The sequence below is a fragment of the Nomascus leucogenys genome, chromosome 11, assembly GCF_006542625.1.
Source record: "Nomascus leucogenys isolate Asia chromosome 11, Asia_NLE_v1, whole genome shotgun sequence".
Lineage (NCBI taxonomy): Eukaryota > Metazoa > Chordata > Mammalia > Primates > Hylobatidae > Nomascus > Nomascus leucogenys.
Genome location: NC_044391.1, coordinates 96,402,751 through 96,425,745, shown reverse-complemented (window position 1 = coordinate 96,425,745; position 22,995 = coordinate 96,402,751). Strand labels below are relative to the sequence as shown.

The 22,995-nt window shown below is 36.0% G+C and overlaps 1 protein-coding gene and 1 long non-coding RNA gene across 2 annotated transcripts in view; one reads left to right on the top strand and one right to left on the bottom strand.

The window, feature by feature from the left end:
• Positions 1 to 20,864, top strand: part of LOC115837302 — a 35,371-nt gene extending 14,507 nt beyond the window's left edge. Inside the window, exons 2-3 of the long non-coding RNA XR_004032348.1 lie at positions 13,555 to 13,603; positions 20,147 to 20,864. This is a non-coding gene — a long non-coding RNA (uncharacterized LOC115837302). The remainder of the gene's footprint in view (positions 1 to 13,554; positions 13,604 to 20,146) is intronic.
• NAALADL2 (N-acetylated alpha-linked acidic dipeptidase like 2) overlaps positions 1 to 22,995 on the bottom strand; it is a 948,145-nt gene that overhangs the window by 559,564 nt on the left and 365,586 nt on the right. The window contains exons 3-4 of the mRNA XM_030822838.1: positions 21,748 to 22,021; positions 236 to 355 (exon numbers count right to left, since the gene is read on the bottom strand). Of these exons, the coding sequence (XP_030678698.1) occupies positions 236 to 355; positions 21,748 to 22,021 (394 nt within the window). The remainder of the gene's footprint in view (positions 1 to 235; positions 356 to 21,747; positions 22,022 to 22,995) is intronic.

Genomic DNA, 22,995 nt, shown 5'->3' with positions numbered 1-22,995 from the left:
TCTCTCTAAAGAAATAAGGGCATAAATATATTTTTCTTAAATATCTTAAATTAAAATGTTCTAATGTGGAAAAGCCATCTTTCTGTGATACTCTCTGCCTCTCTTTCTTCCTCTCCCCTTCTCTCTCTCACACACCTATATGCACACACAGACTCCACATTCACAAAAGCATATAATTCCAACAAAACAAGGCAAAATATTCACCAAACCACTGAATAACATCCATTGGACCAACCTTATAAAGCAGTGGCAATTTTCCTAATTTCAGGAGTGCGATCTGATTTGTTATGTTTTTTATTTTCCTAATCCTTTTTAAATCATCTGCCATTCCATAACTCACATCGATGACTTCAGCCTGAAAGAGGAGAAAAAACAAAGAAAAATAAAGCCTCAGTGGAAGAAGTATAGCCAATTGTCCATTTAGTATAACAAAATTATTCATAATAATTTGAAATGTTCAATATAGAATTAATTCTATCTCTTACCCTGTCCCAATTACCATAAACATGACCTTTCTATTTCTATCAAGGTACAACAATTCTTCTGGGCACTAGAGAAAATGTGTAAGTCATTTTTGCTTTGCTCTCTCTCTCTTCTAAAAAATTACAACACAGTTCATTCTTCTAACAGACATTTGGAATATTCTACATTCATGTTTCTGGAATATGAGCCATTTTGCAAAACACTGAAAGATTAATTTCCTTAAGGTTCAACAGCAATTATATAATTCTCAGGCTTGAAAGAAAATTCAAAGGTTTTCTATTGCTATCCAAATTAAGTGCAACATCCTCACTTGCGTGGTCATCCTGAACAGCTGCTCATGATGCTCTGTTCAAGACTGTGCAATAGCCAGCTGTGAATGACAAATCCTTGAGTAGTGCAGAATACAACTTGTTCAACCACATGTGGCAGTATAGCAACCCAGGACTTTAGAATATGGCCCCAAATTATCATTTCTGTCACATTTCCCAATACTCACCTAGAGTTACGTTTGACCTCAATGTTACCCATTTTTATAAATCCTCTGTATTAATGCAAAAAAGAAAAAATCTCATGCCTTTCTGGTGATTTCAATAAAAATCTTCCCATGTAGTGAATCCTTTCCCTCTCCTTAAAAAGCACTGAACTGCAGATTCATATATTTCCATGAGCCAAGATGATTGATTCTAGCTTTACTCTCTGTAATATCTATTTATTATTAAAACAATAGTTGTTATGTTTCCAATGATTATATTATAATGTAAATCTGCTATTTCAAATTATAGCATATATCCACAGAGAGGCTGATTAAAAAAAACAGTTAGTCATGGCAAATCATGAAAAACAATAAACGTGGAGAATCCAGATCTGGAGCTTTACATCCTTCTCGATTGAAACTAATGCACTTCAACAAGTTTCATACGTAACACTTCCATAAAAGATTCATCTGAAGAAAGAGCATTGTTTCTATAGGAACATATGAATACCTCCAAGAGATCCGTAAATCTGTTAGAGAAAACATTTCTGGCATGAAATATTTCTTTAGCCATCACATTCATCTGTATCTGTAAAAACTCTATGAATACATTAACATTCATTTCAAATGTCACCTACCTGATGAATTTTATGTATCTGTTGCCCAAATATGGCCTCTCTCTACTTTGGCTCCCAGAGTAATCTGTTTTTGCCTCACTTAAGGCCCTCACTAGACATGTCTGCCAGTTTCAGTTTCCAATACAGGGAAATTCCCTGGTGAAGAGCCCATTACATACCCATACTCACCCAGGTGTCCAACGTATGCTATGGACTCAGTAGGGTTGAATCAAAATGATTACCGCTCATACAATATCTCTAAAAAGTTAAGCTGTACTTTCAAATGGATTTGCCAGGGAAAATTAATTGTTAAAAACACTTCTGTCAGAATGATTTTTCATTATAATTTTATTCCTATTAAAAATGATTAAATCAGTGCCTTTAATACATTTTTTTAGTTTGCTGATACCATTACCATATAAATAACTGTTGATATATGATTTTAAAAGTATGATTAAGTAAATGATCACATAATATTAATGATTACATTGCAAAAGTGAAAAAAATTTCTATTTTTCATTTCATTTCTAAGCTACCTACTAATTATTTGTGATTCACTGACAGCGTCTTGTAATAAGGCTATTACTCAATTGGTTATGTAAATGAACTTTTTTTGTATGTAGCAGAGGTTAAGGAAAACCTTACTTGTTTTGGAGGATACAGACCAGATTGTGTATACAAGCATCCATCAGAGATTGCAAGTTCAGTCCCATACTACCACAGTAAAGCAAATATTGCAATAAAGTGAATCACACAAATTTTGGGTTTTTCCAATACATATAATAGTTATGTTCACACTTTACTGTAGTCTATTAAGTGTGCAATAGCATTATGTCTAAAACAAAATATCATACCTTAATTTAAAAATGCTTTACTGATCTGAGCTTTCAGTGCATTTTTATATTTTTGCTAGTGAAAGGTTTTGCCCCAATGCTGGTGGCTGCTAACTGATCAGGGTCACAGTTGCTGAAGGTTAGGGTGGCTTTGGTAATTTCTTAAAATAAGACAACAGTGAAGTTTGCTACATCAACCGATTCTTCCTTTCATAAAATATTTCTCTGTATCTCTCATGACATGCTGTTCGACAGCATTTTACCCAAAATAGAACTTTTTTAAAATTGCTGTCAATTATCTCAAAATCCCTATTGCTGCTTTAATGAACTCAGTTTACTTAGTATTCTAAATCCTTTGTTGTCATTTCAACAATGTTCCCGGGAACTGGAAAGATAGAGTCTAGAAGTAGATTCCACCTCAAAAAACCACTTTCTTTGTTCATCCATAAGAAATAACTCTTCATCCGTTCAAGTTTCATCATGACATTGCAACAATTTAGTCACATCTTCAGGTTTAACTTCAAATTCTAGTTTCCTTGCTATTTCCACCACCTCTGCAGTTACCTCCTTAAAATCTTGAACCCCTCAAACTCATCCATAAGGGTTGAAACCAATTTCTTTCAAACTCCCGTTAATGCTAATCTTTTGACCTGCTCTCATGAATCACAAATGTGGCTAATGGCATTTAGAATGGTGTATCCTTTCCAGAAAGTTTTCTATATACTTTCTCAGATTTATCGATGGAATCACTATCTGGGGAAGTTACACTCTTACAAATACATTTCTTTTTTTTTTTTATTTGCTCAACATTTATTATGTTTCAGACTTTTTAACATATACTTAATTTCATTTCATTGTATCATTAACACATGAAGTTGATAGTCATTGCTTAAATTTTAGAAAAAGTACAGTGAGGCTAAGAGAAATGAATTCAGTTCCTTAGTTAAAGTAGTAAGTGGCTAAATGGGCAGCTAGTCCAAAATTCTGGAATGTCAAACTCTACCACCCTAGTCTATTCTTTCTTAAAATAATTGAAGAGGGAGTTTGGAGTAGTAGGAAATGCATGGAGTGTTTTGATATGAGTCTGAATCTAGCATTCCTCTTTGTGTGTTGTGTGACTTTGACTAAACTACATAAACTTTTCATGCCTCATTTTTATCTGTAGACAGTAGCTTGCCTGACACAGCTTAAGTGTCACATTAATAATATCTATCACTGTCTATGCAATTAGAATGCTGTTTTTTTTTTTAAATCTTATTATTATACTTTAGGTTTTAGGGTACATGTGCACAATGTGCAGGTTTGTTACATATGTATCCATGTGCCTTGTTGGTTTGCTGCACCCATTAACTCACCATTTAGCATTAGGTATATCTCCTAATGCTGTCCCTCCCCCCTACCCCCAACCCACAACAGTCCCTGGAGTGTGATGTTCCCCTTCCTGTGTCCATGAGTTCTCGTTGTTCAATTCCCACCTATGAGTGAGAACATACGGTGTTTGGTTTTTTGTCCTTGCGATAGTTTACTGAGAATGATGTTTTCCAGTTTCATCCATGTCCCTACAAAGGACATGAACTCATCCTTTTTTATGGCTGCATAGTATTCCATGGTGTATATGTGCCACATTTTCTTAATCCAGTCTATCGTTGTTGGACATTTGGGTTGGTTCCAAGTCTTTGCTATTGTGAATAGTGCCACAATAAACATACGTGTGCATGTGTCTTTATAGCAGCACGATTTATAGTCCTTTGGGTATATACCCAATAATGGGATGGCTGGGTCAAATGGTATTTCTAGTTCTAGATCCCTGAGGAATCGCCACACTGATTTCCACAATGGTTGAACTAGTTTACAGTCCCACCAACAGTGTAAAAGTGTTCCTATTTCTCCACATCCTCTCCAGCACCTGTTGTTTCCTGACTTTTTAATGATGGCCATTCTAAATGGTGTGAGATGGTATCTCATTGTGGTTTTGATTTGCATTTCTCTGATGGCCAGTGATGATGAGCATTTTTGCATGTGTTTTTTGGCAGCATAAAAGTATTCTTTTGAGAAGTGTCTGTTCATGTCCTTCACCCACTTTTTGATGGGGTTGTTTGTTTTTTTCTTGTAAATTTGTTTGAGCTCATTGTAGATTCTGGATATTAGCCCTTTGTCAGATGAGTAGGTTGCAAAAATTTTCTCCCATTCTGTAGGTTGCCTGTTCACTCTGATGGTAGTTTCTTTTGCTGTGCAGAAGCTCTTTAGTTTCATTAGATCCCATTTGTCAATTTTGGCTTTTGTTGTCATTGCTTTTGGTGTTTTAGACATGAAGTCCTTGCCCATGCCTATGTCCTGAATGGTATTGCCTAGGCTTTCTTCTAGGGTTTTTATGGTTTTAGGTCTAACATGTAAGTCTTTAATCCATCTTGAATTAATTTTTGTATAAGGTGTAAGGAAGGGATCCAGTTTCAGCTTTCTACATATGGCTAGCCAGTTTTCCCAGTACCGTTTATTAAATAGGGACTCCTTTCCCCATTGCTTGTTTTTGTCAGGTTTGTCAAAGATCAGATAGTTGTAGATATGCGGCATTATTTCTGAGGGCTCTGTTCTGTTCCATTGATCTATGTCTCTGTTGTGGTACCAGTACCATGCTGTTTTGGTTACTGTAGCCTTGTAGTATAGTTTGAAGTCAGGTAGTGTGATGCCTCCAGCTTTGTTCTTTTGGCTTAGGATTGACTTGGCCATGCGGGCTCTTTTTTGGTTCCATATGAACTTTAAAGTAGTTTTTTCCACTTCTGTGAAGAAAGTCATTGGTAGCTTGATGGGGATGGCATTGAATCTATAAATTACCTTGGGCAGTATGGCCATTTTCACGATATTGACTCTTCCAACCCATGAGCATGGAATGTTCTTCCATTTGTTTGTATCCTCTTTTATTTCATTGAGCAGTGGTTTGTAGTTCTCCTCAAAGAGGTCCTTCACATCACTTGTAAGTTGGATTCCTAGGTATTTTATTCTCTTTGAAGCAATTGTGAATGGGAGTTCACTCATGATTTGGCTCTCTGTTTGTCTGTGATTGGTGTACAAGAATGCTTGTGATTTTTGTACATTGATTTTGTATCCTGAGACTTTGCTGAAGTTGCTAATCAGCTTAAGGAGATTTTGGGCTGAGACAATGGGGTTTTCTAGATATACAATCATGTCATCTGCAAACAGGGACAATTTGACTTCCTCTTTTCCTAATTGAATACCCTTTATTTCATTCTCCTGCCTGATTGCCCTGGCCAGAACTTCCAGCACTATGTTGAATAGGAGTGGTGAGAGAGGGCATCCCTGTCTTGTGCCAGTTTTCAAAGGGAATGCTTCCGTTTTTGCCCACTCAGTATGATATTGGCTGTGGGTTTGTCATAGATAGCTCTTATTATTTCAAGATGCGTCCCATCGATACCTAATTTTTGAGAGTTTTTAGCATGAAGGGTTGTTGAATTTTGTCAAAGGCCTTTTCTGCATCTATTGAGATAATCATGTGGTTTTTGTCTTTGGTTCTGTTTATATGCTGGATTACATTTATTGATTTGCGTATGTTGAACCAGCCTTGCATCCCAGGGATGAAGCCCACTTGATCATGGTGGATAAGCTTTTTGATGTGCTGCTGGATTCGGTTTGCCAGTATTTTATTGAGGATTTTTGCATCAATGTTCATCAAGGATATTGGTCTGAAATTCTCTTTTTTGGTTATGTCTCTGCCAGGCTTTGGTATTAGGACGATGCTGGCCTCATAAAATGTGTTAGGGTGGATTCCCTCTTTTTCTATCGATTGGAATAGTTTCAGAAGGAATGGTACCAGTTCCTCCTTGTACCCCTGGTAGAATTCGGCTGTGAATCCATCAGGTCCTGGACTCTTTTTGGTTGGTAAGCTATTGATTATTGCCACAATTTCAGAGCCTGTTATTGGTCTATTCAGAGATTCAACTTCTTCCTGGTTTAGTCTTGGGAGGGTGTATTTGTCGAGGAATTTATCCATTTCTTCTAGATTTTCTAGTTTATTTGCGTAGAGGTGTTTGTAGTATTCTCTGATGGTAGATTGTATTTCTTAAATAGTAAGACTTGAACGTTGAAATTACTCCATAATCTAAGGGCTGCAGAATGGATGTTGTGTTAGTAGCTTTGAAAACAACATGCACCTCCTGTACATCACCATCAGAGCTCTTGGGTGACCAGGTACATTGTCAAAGATCAATAATATTTTGAAAGGAATCTTTTTTTCTGAGCAGTAGGCCTCAACAGTGAGGTTGAATATTTTCATTCAGTAGTTCATGTGTAAACATATTTGCTGTTATCCAGTCTTTGTTGTTCCATTTCTAAAGCACAGCAGGGTCGGCTTAGCATAATTCTTAAGGGCCCTAGCATTTTTAGAATGGTAAATGAGCACTGGCTTCAACTTCCAAGTCACCAGCAGCATTAGATCCTAACAAGAGTCAGCCTTAACTTTGGAGCCTGGAAGCCTGGCCTAGCCTTCTTCACTCTAGCTATGAATGTATTAGATGACATCTTCTTCCAACCTAAGGCTGTTTTGTCTACACGGAAAATCTGTTGTTTAGTGTAGCCACTTTCATTGGTACCTTAACTAGGTCTTACAGATAACTTGCTACAGCTTCTTTACTAGAACTTGCTGATTCACCCTGTACTTTTATGTCATGGAGATAGCTTCTTTTCTTAAACCTCCTGAATCAACCTCTGTTAACTTCAAACTTTTTTTCTGCAGCTTCCTCATCTCTCACAGCTTTCACACAACTGAAAAGAGTTAGGGGCTTGCTCTGGATTAGGCTTTGACTAAAGAAAATGTTGTGGTTTGTTTGATCTTCTATCCCGATCACTCAAACTTTCTCCATATCAGCAATAGGGCTGTCTTGCTCTAATTATCCATGTGTTCACTGGAGTAGCATTTTTAATCGCCTCCAAGAACTTTCCCTTAGCATTCACAATTTGACTGTTTGACACAAGGGACCTAGCTCGTGACCTGTCTTGGCTTTTGACCTGCCTTCCTTACTAAGCTTAATCATTTCTTTTTGTTGAAAGTGAGAGACATGTAACTCATGTCACTCCTTTCACTTAGAGGCAATTGTAGGATTCCTAATTGGTTTCATTTCAATATTGTTTTGTTTCAGGGAATAGGGAGGCCCAGGAGAGGAAGGGAGATGGCAAATGGCTGGTGGGTACAGCAGTCAGAACACACATAAATAATACTTATTGAATCAGTTTGCTCTCTTATATGGGTGCCTTTCCTGGTGCCTCAAAATAATAATAATGGACAATAGTAACATCCAAGATTACTGATCACAGATAACCCTAGCACATATAACCACAATGAAAAAGATTGAAATATTGCAGGAATTATCAAAAAGTGACATAGAGACATGAGCTGAGCACAGGTGCTGAAAAAATGGCACCAATATGCTTTTTGGCTGCATAAATGTCTTCTTTTGAGAAGTGTCTGTTCATATCCTTCGCCCACTTTTTGATGGTTTTTTTTTTTTCTTGTAAATTTGTTTGAGTTCATTGTAGATTCTGGATATTAGCCGTTTGTCAGATGAGTAGTTTGCAAAAATTTTCTCCCATTTTGTAGGTTGCCTGTTCACCCTGATGGTAGTTTCTTTTGCTGTACAGAAGCTCTTTAGTTTAATTAGATCCCATTTGTCAATTTTGGCTTTTGTTGTCATTGCTTTTGGTGTTTTAGACATGAAGTCCTTGCCCATGCCTATGTCCTGAATGGTATTGCCTAGGTTTTCTTCTAGGGTTTTTATGGTTTTAGGTCTAACATGTAAGACATTATGCAGCCAAAAAACACATGAAGAAATGCTCATCATCACTGACCATCAGAGAAATGCAAATCAAAACCACAATGAGATACTGTCTCACACCAGTTAGAATGGCGATCATTAAAAAGTCAGGAAACAACAGGTGCTGGAGAGGATGTGGAGAAATAGGAACACTTTTACACTGTTGGTGGGACTGTAAACTAGTTCAACCATTGTGGAAATCAGTGTGGCGATTCCTCAGGGATCTAGAACTAGAAATACCATTTGACCCAGCCATCCCATTACTGGGTATATACCCAAAGCATTATAAATCATGCTGCTATAAAGACACATGCACACGTATGTTTGCAACTATAACCACCCTGTTTAATACTACAATCACTCCACCCCGAAACAGCACTATCAGTTTACTTTACTCTGCTTTTATTTTTCCACAGCATGCTTTAATGTCTAACTATAACTAAATAATTAGCTAAATACATTTACTTATGTGTTTTATATATGTGTGTGTGTGTGTGTACACACATAATTTGCTTCTTTATTATGTTGATTGTCTCTTCCTTATACAATGTTTACATTTCACTAGGGCTAGGATCTTTCTTCTCATTACTGATTTATCCCAAGCACTTAAAACAGTGTGAAGTCAATAGTAAATAAATACCAGATAGATGATTAATAGCTTTAACAGTTTATATAAGGATAAAACATTGTGTCCAAAAGAAACCTAATGTCTAATACATTACATGGTCAAAGCAAAGCAAAATTATTTATGTAACTACCAGGTAGGGAATTCCACACCCCAAAGTTCATACTCTGCATCCTCTGCGACTCTTGAGACCACAAGACTTCTGGCAAAGGCAAAACAATCACTTTCACATTCATTCCAATAGAACTAAAAATGTGAGACTCTTAGGATAGTCATATCTTTTCTCTTGCTTTCCCCTAATATCATCAATAGTAAAGATTTTTAAACACATCACCAAGTGGGCTAGATGTTTGCTTCAGGAGTACAAGATTTTGGAAAATTGCATTCCTATCCATATAGGAATGGAAAAACCACTCTGAGCAGAAGCAACAGAAGAGTAATTAAAAGAAAAGCAGAATTATTATTTCCTACAATCAGCTAAACACAATAAATAAAACAGTAATTAAAAGTAAGTCAGTCAGGAAAATGTCCCGGTACAGTCTACCTGTGGGTGGCTTGGGCTCCACACAGGGGAACATTCCAGTTTCATGTTTCTTCTCCACCTTGAGGTAGCAAAAATTATTCATGCGTATGAAATGATTAATGCATTGAAGTGTTTCAGACTTGACATTTTCAACCAAATCCATCATTCTGAGCCTTTCTAGTTCTCTAAGAGAGACTCAGAATGTACAAAATGTTTGAAAAGCCTGCTTAGACTAAAACAGTAATTTTCTACTCAAGTTCAGAAATGATAAACCCAAGCATTTCTGATAATGACAAAGTACAATACTATCACAAGTATTGCTCACCTAAAAACAAGTTTCTGCTTTAGAAATTTCCTATCATATATAAATCTAGCTTTGAATTTACTTCAAATTAAAGTGGTTATGTTTATTAAAAACTTGTAAAATCACAGTGATCATCCACGTTTACCTTCTTTCTTTCTAAAAATCATTAGAATCTTAGCATTGATAAAGATTTCAAAATTCAAAGATTGTTAGAATTATATTGGTACTTCTGTTTCGGGTTCACTCAATGGCTTTCCACCATGGTCATTATCATGAAGACCACAATGTATTGAAGGATGAAAACCAACACTGCCTTCCCCAACTCCTGTGGCAGACTAACTAAGCAATCATCATGTTTCAAACTCCTTATCAAAATATTGTTCCAATTAAGACCAATTAGACAAGGGTTGGCATAAGAGGAGAGATATTTAAAATATTTGGTAACTAGTACAGCACAAGTTCTAGTCAGTTAAAATGGATCTCCAATCAATTAGAGGGGACACTAGCTAGTGGACTAGACTGGTGCATTCCTGCTGAATTCAGAATTAAGCATAAGATACACAATCAATTTTGCTGTCTTTGTTGTAAAGAACCAGATAAAGGGGTGACTTCTCAATTTTATCACTTCTTCTTTACTGCAGTTTGTACACTTGCTGAAAAAATACTTGCTACAGTGATACACTAAATGCAGTGCTTAATGGCACAGTGACTATGTTTCAATAGCACAAATAACATAGATAAACCAGAGTTGCTACTTGCCTTGGCATATAGTAGTTGTGCAATACCTTTGCAAAATGTCTTCAGTTTTACAATCTAACATATAATGCACATCCAAAGGACAAAAAAAAAGTTAAAATTATTGTAATAGAAATTTGGCTAAAGTGAAATCATTTTGACAGGATTTCACTTCCATATTTTACATCTATAGTCTCCAAAGTCAATAGACAAAATAATGCAAATTTAATCTAATATTTCAGGCTAGAGTAAAAAATTGTAGATTGCCAGAAAGGCAAAACTTTAAACATTTTCCAGAATTTAATAAATAGTACCTTAGAGATTATGTAGCTGTCTTTTCGTATTATTCGGTCAACATTTAAAAATATAACATAATTGGCCATAGCATCTTTCCTTTAGCTATTTATATTACACAGAGTTATTTTAAAAGCAAAAATATATCTTTTAAAAAAGAGATTATGAAAAATATGTAGAGAAGTAGGAGAAAAAAAGGAGAAAACAGAATTATGGAAGTCCAAGAAAGAGGGTATTAAAGAGAGAATTATTTTATTTTCTGGCAATATGTGACACACTGTATTCCGGTTTCTGAAGATAGGGAGGGAATGAGTTACAAAAGGTCCCTTTCATACTGCTTACTCTCTCCTGCCAAGAGATCAACCACAACAACAAAAAGTAAACAAAGACATCAACAGTTCAGAAAACTTTCAATGGTGACATGCCCCAAAGACAGAAAAACAGGGGTATTATAATAGAGAGTGATGAGTAATTACTTTAATCGGAGAAGTCAGGGAAGACATTGCTAAGGAGTTCAAATCCAAACGATGAGAAGCCATGCACAGACCTGGGGAATAACTTTTCAGACAGCAGTAAGTACACAGTCCTTGAAGGAATGAGGAACTGTACTAAACGAAACAGAGGCATCTCACATACTGAGAAGTAAAACATGACTAGTAAATTTTGAAATAAAAAGTTATACATTTTTATAGAGATGGGATTGGATAAGGATAAAATTTCAGAAAATCTATCAAAGAAAGAAAGAACAACAGTTGGGTGGTAAATCTGAGCTAACATACAGCTCAACAACGTGACAGTATCTCGGTTGGTTGCTCAACATCTACAAAAAGAAGACTTAATGCTGATAGACTAAAACTATTTGAACCCATTTGGTTGATAAATCCTAGAAATGAAAAAAGAGGTACAGAGAAAGTGAATCTAGACTACTGTTTCTCAACATGAGAAAGAATAAAATAAATTAATGTAAAAGAGGTTAGCCTTACACCATATATATTACCATGAAAGTCCCTAATAACTGATCATGAGAGCTTCTGCAACTTTATCACTTTTCCCATGGTTAACATATTTATTGCATTTTCCTGAAGCAAACTAGGAATAAAACTATTATAAGACACAAAATAAATAATCAACAACCATGCTAGCTGATTGCTCCAGAGATAAGGGTCCTAGAATGAAATTGTGAAAGTCAATCATCTCTCCTATGGTATGGGTAGAGGGCAATGGAGAGACATGGTTGCTGTGTTGAAAGTCCAGGCAGAGGGCTTGTGAGCCAGTCAGTCCCCGTTGCTTGAGGAGCAGGATGGAAGGTCAATAGCTATTTTGCAAAATGTTCCAGGAACCAGAAGTATCCCAGGAAGGATTGTATTTCAAAATCGCTTGAGAGAAGTTTTAAAAACAACTTCCCTCTTGATTTTCCATTAGTTCTGTCGAGAAGGTAACTTTATCTTCCCATTTCAGACCTTGGGAAATCTGAAGGAAATTCCCTGCCCGTTTCAATATTATGATTAAATTTTGAGTAGCTTCTGTGGCCGTAGATGAAAGAGGGACCTGAAGCGGGCACTGAGCACACTCTCACTTTCTACCCTATGGCAGTGTTCTTGGCTCTGTCCATTCCACAATAATATTGTAGCAATGCTGTAATTGGCAATCCAGTCCATTGCTTCTGGCTGAAAGCTGGGCAGCTGTATGATAGTCAAATGGTTCTTGGGTTAAAAAAAAAAAAAAAAAAAAAAAAAAAAAAGTCCTGATGTGTAGCATTTGAAAATTCCTATGGTTTAAAGATTTTCACTATAATTTATTTCAAATGACCAACAGGGCATTGTTTCCTGAGGAACTGTGGGAGAGATAATGAGAATTGGGAAAGATGCAAAAAATAAACCAACTAGCTGAAATAAACTGGTTTGTGCTGGCGTGTGTGCGTGCGTGTGTGTGTGTGTGTGTGTGTGTTTCCTTCTAAAGTGGTAGAACAAAACACTAGTAGAGGTTTTGGCAGGTAGTTGAAAACAGAAAACAGTTATGCATTAGAGATAGGGGTTAAAGCTTGTCCTTAGTTAGGTCTTGGTCCAAGAAGTCTCTCTAAGAGCAGATAATAGCAAGAAAGAGATAAGGGCAAAAGGTGGTTCATAGGAAACTCCAGCTATTAGAACATTAAGTATAGAGTGTGTGTGTGTGTGTGTGTGTGTGTGTGTGTGTGTGTGTGTGTGTGTTATGGAAAGGATTAAACCATACAGAACTGTTATGGCATGATATGAAAATAAAACAAAATAAATACTTAACCATTCATGTCCCCTGTGCTAGACATTTTGCTAAGAAGATTGAATCAATTGTTCCAGTCTATCTACAGAACATTAATATTCGGTAGATATTTTTGTAGATGAGGAAACTGGAGCTTAGATATTTAAATAATTTGCTAGTTTTTATAGCAGTATCAAGCCAAGCAATTTTAAGTGCCAGTTTCTCCTATTATATTGCCAGCTGCATGCAGCAGGGTCCAAGGCTTTCTTATTTACCACTGTGTCCCCTGCGATTAATGTGTAAAAGGTACTCAGAATGTATTTGCTGAAAGTTGAATGTTTCTTGTTATATTAGTGAGACCCAGCTAGCTATATTCTATATTAGTCAGTTAATCTTTTAGTATCAAATTAAAAGATACGGAATAACAAGTTAATAATCACAGGACACTTTATTTAATAAATGATACTCAACTTATTAAGGTAAGTGCATTGAAGGAGTTGCAAATTCATTCAAGAGAATTCTTCTTGGAGACTGTGAAACTAATATGACAGCATTTTCTTGGATTAATGTGTTTAAACAGTGCATAAACCTAAGAACCAACTTTTCCATAGATCTCTCTAGTTCTGGAAAGACTGAATTTGCAGCATCTGCTGAAATGAGGTAAGTCTTATTTGTAAACAAAATACTTAAATACAGGCATTTTATATAAATTAAAACATACATCTGCTAAGAAAATTACATTATCACTTAACTTTGCAAGTAGTATGCCTAAATCAAATCAGAAATAAAAATGAAAACACTGGCATTTTCTGTCAAATAGTAATTACGGTGACTAAAAATCTTTAGAAATAACTTTTAGTCAAAATAAAAATCTGCATCTGGGGCTAGGCGCGGTGGCTCATGCCTGTAATCCCAGTACTTTGGGAGGCTGAGGTGGGCGGATCATGAGGTCAGGAGTTCAAGACCAGCCTGGCCAACATGGTGAAACCCCATCTCTACTGAAAATACAAAAATTAGCTGAGCATGGTGGTGCGTGCCTGTAATCCCAGCTACTTGGGAGGCTGAGGCAGGAGAATCACATGAACCCAGGAGGCGGAGGTTGCAATGAGCCAAGACCTCCCCACTGCACTCCCGCCTGGCGACAAAGCAAGACTCTGTCTCAAGAAAAAAAAAAAAATCAGCATCCAAATGCTTTCTCACTAAAAATGCCACATGTTGTAATAAAGTGGGGAAAATGAAAACAGTCCACTGCACTTTAACCACTTCGTTGAATTTAGCTACCTTTGCTTTAAAACTATTATTTCATAAAATAGGCTTTTGTTCTCTTTCACGAGTAGAAAATGTACTCTCTAACAAATATTTAACTATGTACAATATGTTGTGTTAAATCATGGTTTTTGTAAATGTTCCTATCAAAATTTTAAATACAGGGAAAATATATATCTTCTTAAATATGTAGAAACTAACCGCATGTTTATTATTCTCAAATAAGAAAGAAGCAATTATGGGCTGAGTACAGTGGCTCAGGCCTGTAATCCCAGGATTTTGGGAGGCCGAGGTGGGTGGATACCCTGAGGTCAGGAGTTCCAGACCAGCCTGGTGAACATGTTGAAACCCCATCTCTACTAAAAATACAAAAATTAGCTGGGTGTGGTGGCACATGCCTGTAGTCCTAGCTACTGGGGAGGCTAAAGCAGGAGAATTGCTTCAAGCAGGGAGGCAGAGGTTACAGTGAGCCGAGGTTGCACCACTGCACTCCAGCCTGGGCAAAACTCCGTCTTAAAAACAAACAATAATAAAATGATTTTTTTAAAAAAATGAAAGCAGCAATTATGGAATTGTTTTGTTAACTTAGTTGGTTAGTGAACAGAGCTCATGAAATGAGAAACAGAAGGTCACACTGGGCCAAGGGACTTTATGCAGATTTAAAAAAATGAATAACAGCTGCATTCACAGTCATTTATCTCACAGTTGTGCACTGTTGCCAAAAGATGGATTTTACAATAGAAAAATAAGGGAGACTGATAATATGCAAAGCCACTGTCACCATTAAAAAACTTCAAAGCTGGGCAAGGCACAGTGGCTCACCCCTGTAATCCTAGCACTTTGTGAGGCCAAGGCAGGTGGATCACCTGAGGTTGGGAGTTCGAGTTCGAGACCAGCCTGACCAACATGGAGAAACCCCGTCTCTACTAAAAATACAAAATTAGCCGAGTGTGGTGGCACATGCCTGTAATCCCAGCTACTAGGGAGGCTGAGCCAGGAGAATTGCTTGAACTTGGGAGGCAGAGGTTGTAGTGAGCTGAGATCATGCCATTGCACTCCAGCCTGGGCAACAAGAGCAAAACTCCGTCTCAAAAAAAAAAAAAGGAAAAACTTTGAAGCTCACATTTCTGTGTTGGTGAGACAGTAGCTTCATTTTACCATCCAGAAAACAAAAGTTTAAGTACTACAATTCCATTCCACTTCTCTAGCTCACTGATATTGTTATTTATGACAGCAATCATTCAGAGCCAAATGCATATAGCTCTGCCTTTTGCCATAACACTGATTAGTTTGCTTTTGTTTGAAAATATTCAAAATAAAAGAGAAAGACCAAGTTTTTCCAGCTATGAGAATATAGGCATCTGATTATAGGTTATCCAAGGATTCCATGCAGTGTTTATATTTTTTTCTCTTTAAGAATTTCTGAGAAAATATTTGATACAGTGCTCAGATTTCATACGTTAAGGCACTACATGTTGATATTTTACACATAAAGACAAGCAATGCTTTTCAGGTCCAACACAACATGATTAATCATTCTGCATTCAACAATTAAATATTTCATTTGTAATTTTTTTTGAGCTTTCACTTTTAATTAAACATATGATCAGGGCATTATGTATATTTTATTTTTATTCATACTGGTCTAGGCATTTTCTTCCCTAATGATTCTTATTTGTCATGTTAAAGAGAAGACAGGAAGATTATATTTAGATAATGTGATAAATATAATAAAAGTTTGTTCTCTCAAATCTTGATATATTGTTCTGATGTTCTGGTAGTTTCTTAATTTCTCCCATTTAAATGTGTCAACTTTTTACAGGATAATAATAGCTAACATTGATAGAGTACTAACTGTCAGGTGCTTTACATGGTTTATATCATTTCTTCCCCACAAAAACCATTAAAGTTACTGTTATATTCCCCTTATATGGAGGAGAACACTGAGTCCTACAGAATTGACCTGACCACCCCACATTTGTACACCTATTAAGACGGGATGCTAGTCTGGGCTGTTGAACAATGCTCTCTGCAGAATAGGGTAGTGACACATATCTTCATAATAATATAGATTCTGTACAGTTAGTGAGTTTTTGAAAATAAGTTTCTCCATAAAACTGCATTATTTGGCTTATCTTTCAGGTAAAAAATAAAGCTTTACAGAATGAAAAGATACAAAATACATAAAATGTATGGAAATAAGAAAAAAATCTCTTGCTCGGCAACAACTTGGCAGAACCAATCTGACCAACATATAGCAAATATTAATATGTGATTTGCTTTTCTACATCTGCTGGTGTTTCACAAAGGACAAAATAAATAATTGCATAGAAATTGCATAAAAGCCATATGTTCTATTTATAAAATTGACTAGACATTTTCAGCACTCACTACCAATGTCTTTAACCTTATGATAATATTATAGTTGATATCTACCTTTTAAGAAAAATATAAATCACTGTTTATTCCCTGAAGCTAACCTTACACATGCTAAATTATTTATGTATCCATTTTAATATGTATTTTGCATCTGACAGGACAACTCTCCTTAGGACCCTTTTACTGACCCACCTGTCATTATGATGGGGTAAACAATGTCACCTTTCTAGTGCACAATGAATTACAAAGAAGTTGTAAAGTATACCATCCATCATGCTGGCACTAAGTAGGTTTTTGAAGTAGATCTCAGATATCAGAAATGCTGTTTAGATGGTTACCAGAAGGCACAAATTAGAAGCTTACACAAAACGGTCCTATGATGAATGGACATGACAGTTTTTCAAAGAAAAGGGGCACTCCTCTTCTACAAATAACCTTGTCAAAAGCAAAAAGTTGTGGGAAGCTTTGCTGGCAGTCAGACTAGAATAATTTAAGAACTTAATGGCTCTGCCAGATAGAAATTCATGCAAACGCAATGTACTCAAAATCAAAAAGGAGGCATGCCTGAATCTTTAGCAGCAACCACCCAAGCTTGATTTGAATTAGGGAATGATTTAAAGTGACACAGAAAAATCACCAGCGACTTATTTATTAGAATATGTGAGTTTCAATAATATATCTAAAACAGGTATATAAAATATGTGCAGGTATTCTATATGCATATATAATAGCCACCTAGAAGTTGCTTTTGAAAATTATAACAATACTGATACAATTTGAGTTTTAAAAAATGACTCTCAATAGCACGTGCTTTCTTGATATAGATATTTAAATCAATATGTATTTAGTATAATAGATTTGCATTATTAATACAATCTTAAAATAGTGTCTTTATCTAATTTGCATAATTAATTCCTCAAATTATGTTCTTCAGATACAAGGTGTTAGGTTTATCCATATTGCATTTTGTTTCCTTTAACAATCCCTTTTGTTTAGGCCTAATATTTCAAACATGGAGTGTATTTCCACATCTACAGTTAACTTTATTTTTCTCCCTTTTAACAGCTGCATTTTAAAAGATTTTTTTAAACTCTATTTTTAAAAAGGCAGTTTGAATACACTTACAAATGGTGTGAGGATACTAAATAAGGACTCAGAACTATGCATATTTGGATAACTCCATAAATCTGCAGTAGAGGTTGATTTTCTTTTATGTGAAATGAAAGGAAATTTAAAAACTTATAACTGTTAAGATAAACATGTAGAAAACGCTCAGAGATATGGTTACACAGGAATATTTAAAAAAAAAAAACACCCCACCCAGTTCCATTAGCAAAACGAAAAAAATAATTAACTTTGCAAAAAATAAATGAGTACTCTTTGATAATGAATAGATAAAACCACTGGTTGGTTCTCTTAAGTTTTTCATTTTTAAATTGGCTCTTTCAATACAAAGTCATATCCTTAGAAATAGGCGTGCATTGCCTTAACTTTGAAAGATGGAGACATACAAGAAAGGGTCACTGAACCCTGTCTTATTCCAATTGTCCCATATGTTGTAATAGAAATTGTCATACAACATGCCCAGAAAAACAACACAAAAGACCATTGTTATAGATACACACATGCATTAGTTTGAAAGTTAAAATATATTGTTTTTAAGTAAACTGGCTTCTTCTTTTGTGTCCTCTATTGACAAGAAAAAGTAAGTGAAAAAGAAAAAAATAAAGAAGAGGAAAGTACCACATATATTTGGATAAGAAAAACAACTGTTTCATTTAAAGGGATCTAAAAAGACAGCTACTGAACATACTGAACATACAGAACATACAACCAAAATGCTGAGAATACAACTCCCATATAACTTATAATTCTAAATGGGAGAGGGGCTGAGGGTGGAGAACACCATCGGTATCCTTAGAATTCACATTTCTAGTTTCTAAGGTCTGATGATTTGAAATTGTCAAGGAAATAAAAATAGTGCTTAAGTAAAATTTATGGAGGCTAACTTAGCCTCCACAAACAATAACTGCTAAATTTGAAAAAGATATTAAAATACTTCAGGCCTGAATGTATTTTAATTTTAATCAAATCATAATTATAGGGTCCCTATAAACTAATCAATCAGTGGCTGCTTGGAATTTGGTGTGGTCTAAAAATATCTAGAAGAAAGGGAATAGGCTCAGTTTTTAAAAGTAAGAAGGTTGAAGCTATAGAATTTCGCAAATTCACATTTTTAACTTATTTCTTAAAATATTAAACCTCTATACATATTAGTAATATTACATATATTTTAAACTAAAAATTTATTTTACATTAAAAATGAGATGACCTTCAGTTGTGTGAAGGAGTCTAACAATGGACACGAAATAGCCAAACATTTATTAGTCTTACACACTACTTGAACGCAGGACACTTGAAGGTGAAGCTATCTAACTGCAGAAGTGTGAAAGAATAAAGAAAATAAAGGGTGAAGAATATTTATATATCCATCCTACAGCATTATCTGTTAGAAAAAAAGGGATGATTACCATTTTTGTGATTCAGCCTAGTCTTTTACAAAATATAAAATGCAAACATACAATTACATATAATACTCTGTGTCCAATATCTGCACAAATAGCATAGGAAAGTGGATTTGCCCAACATTGGAACTATAGGGTCAAACAGATTCTTCCAAATGACCTTCTCCCTGACTTTCTTCCCTCCACCACCACCTCCATTATTATGAGAGTTTGCTTGTGGTGAGTATGAATCAGAAATCAGAAGCATACAATATCTGTTAATATCCCCCCCTCCTTTTTTTTTTTTTTTTTTGAGAAGGAGTTTTGCTCTTGTTGCCCAGGTTGCAGTGCAATGGGGAGATCTCAGCTCACTGCAACCTCCGCCTCCTGGGCTCAAGTGATTCTCCTGCCTCAGCCTCAGGAGTAGCTGGGATTACAGGAGCCCGCCACTGGGCCCGGCTAATTTTTTGTATTTTTTTAGTAGAGACGGGGTTTCACCATGTTGGTCAGGCTAGTCTCAAACTCCTAACCTCAGGTGATCCACCCGCCTCAGCCTCCAAAGTGCTGGGATTACGGCCTCCCCAAAGTTCTGGGATTACAGGCATGAGCCACAGTGCCCGGCCAGTATCTCTTTTAAACCAAGGCAAACAAACTGTTATTGAAGGGTTCCTCTCCCATGTTTCCCTTATTATGCAGTAAGTCCGGAGTATAAAGGAGTCATAGAAATTTAATTTTCCAGATCCAGTGAATCTCCCCAGTGTACAGTAAGACCAACAAATACATGCTCCCATAAGGGACTCTGGGAAGCTGCACAGTGATAGGATATCTCTTTCCTTGGTCAGTGTGGAAACTGTACAATATCAAAGTGCAGGGGCATTGAGGGAGGGTTTTCGTGGTGAACCCATATCTAAGGAATTTATTTAATTAAATTAGTTTATTTAATCTTATTCTACCTTCAATCCACTGGGCCCAGCGGGTTATTACAGAGGGCCATACTAAGGAAATAAGGATAGAAGTTGTAGTTTCATGAGTTTTGCATATCTCCTTCTTCAAGGAATAATCAACGTTCACCAGCGGAAATTGAAAAGCAAAGAGATGGGGAAGATTCCAAGGACTCGCCCAAGTTCCTGGTGTTTTTGTGAATGTTCTGTGTTTTAGACATGCTTTTGTTTAGGGGAAGACATGAGCTGAGCCAATTGGGATAAAGAAGAGGTTGAAAATGCGTATGGCTCAGGCAGAGTTAGAAGTTTTAGAGAAAATATCGGGGTAACTTTTAGAGTCTTGGCTTAAGGCCAAAGCTTCTGAATGAAGGAAAGAGTGACAGTTGCCTTCCTCTATTTTTATTAATATACAGGTGTGTTACCATTATTACCTACCAGAAAGAGCATAATATTAATCAAATCAAATTATATGAGTCCTACAGTAGAAATATTGCAGACATTTAATATTATATTAAAGTTTAATTAATGGTAAGACTTTTCAAGGTGGTAATAGTTATATGCAGCTCTTTGGCTAAAAGTCAAAGTATGATATATACAGAACAGAAACGATGCTGGACTGCCAGAAAATCTGCCTCTCCCTCCCACTCCCCCAAAATCTATTAGGAACGAGCATTTACTGTTATTATTTCAAATATTTATGCAAAGTAATTTTAAATGATTTAAATATTCCATATGTTAATCAAAGTTAATAATAAGTTAGATTCTGAAACATCTGTGCCATTAACTACAGTCAGAAAAATAACATTATTTCATTGGTATTAAATGAGGCAATCTACAGTTTGATGAAAAAAAAACTAAGTGTATTTTTTAAAATTACACTTTTACATAGAGTTAGAAAACTTGTCCATAAAAAGGAAACTGTTGACCAATTACATACTGTTATATCTAACTTGTATATTGTTCTTACTAGAGGCTATGCTCTGTCCTCCTAGATTTATATATATTAGTAATTTTTTCTCACAACAACCTTATGAGTTGGAACTATTACTGACTCCAATACAGAGATGAGGAAATCAGCCCCAGTTTCCTCCCCACGGTTAAGTAACAGTGGTTAACTGGGCAGCTGAGATTTAAAACTAGTCCATGTGGCTCTAGAAGCCTTGCACTTAACCACTATGCCAGAAAAACCTGCATCATAAATCTGCTGACCCAGAAAAGGTGAAGAAATAACACACACCTGGCTTCTTATCACATGTGTTTTCCATCAGGAAAGCAGGGGCACTGTGTTTCAAATCTTAAATGTGTTAATAATCATATCAATTTTCCACTTAATTTCTTTTCTGTGTACACAATCTCAAAACACAACCCTCTCCATTTCTTTCCCTTTCTCTATGTCAATGTATTAAATTTTGCCTCTTCAAAGCCATGGAATGAAATAGACATGCACTATATGGACAGAGCAAAATGTGAATGACTCAGTCACACATTCAACACCTTTGAATTAAATTTTTCTAAAATGTTTTCACTTTCAAAATATGACAAGAAAAGGGTCAGGAGGGCCAAATCTTCCTTCTCTTTCCTGGCACCTCCACACTAAGAAGATTTAATGGTTACTTTTGTACGTTGCATCTTGCCAGTTAGTTCAATTTAGATGAAAGCTGTTATTTTCTAATTCCATCTCACTGTAAATGACAGAGACAAACGGTCATATTACCTTGAGAGTTCCTTTGGCAGAATAGGCTGCATATGAATAGAGCAGGTCTTGGCTGCTGTCTTTTCTGGCTTCTTCACTGCAAGGCTGGCCATTAGGATGAAAGCATTGATCACTGCTGCTCAGAGTCACAGTGCTGGGAGAAGGGCCTGGCAGATTAAGCAGCACGGAGTAATTTACAAACTGTACATCTTCTAGGCCCAAAGAGGTCCACTGAGTCTTAATCTTCTTTGAAATTTCCGTGTCATCTTCATTTTTATATAGTTGTACCAAATTTCTGAAATAAATTTGAAAAGAAAACTTTTTTAAAAAGGAGATTTCTTTATTCTTTTGAGATATGACTGCTCAATATACGAACAATATTAATAGATGTTATGGGATATTGAAAGATGAATGAGACAGGACCCTACCACATGAAACGTAAACACAAAACAAAGCAGAATGAATTAATTTCTTAAATTAAGAAATAACGGCCCTTGTGGTAGCTCATGCCTGTGATCCCAGCACTTTAGGACGCTAAGGAGGGAGGATGACTTGAGCACAGTACTAGCCAGGGCAACACAGAGACACGCTCTGTCTACAAAACATTAAAAATAAATTAGCTGGATGTCCTGGTATGCATCTGTGTTCCCACCTACTTGGGAGGCTGAGGTGGGGTGATCACTTGAGCCTGGGAGTTGGAGGCTGCAGTGAGCTAGGATGAAACTATTGCATACCAGCTTTGTCAAGAGAGTGAGACTCTTTCCAAAGAAAAGCAAACAAACAAAACAAAACAAAAAAAACTCGCTAATACAGCACTATGGCATTGCAGAGAAGAGTGATATTAATGACAACTAGATCTTCCATTAGTTCTGATCCTTCTAACAACATCAACATAATCCACTTAAAAGTCCGTTCCAAAATCTAGGTGTCATTCCAGTTGAGACATTTCTTTGTTGTAGTTAAGGTGATTTCATTTAAAACGATATGATTGAAGTATAGTTATTGCTATTTAAAATAATACAGACAGAGCTCTTTAGATACAAATTTTATGCCAGATTACATGATGCTGTGAGCACAATGTTTTACAATAAAACCAAAACAAAAACAGAGATTGCCAAACCAATGTGAAATTAATGTTTGTGTTGTACTTTCTGTACTTTGTATATTTATTTCTATACCTATCTCGTAATACAATGATGCTATTTTTGCTTATGACATATTAGAAGCCTGACAAAATCTGTTAAAAAAATTTTGTATAGTACCTAGAAC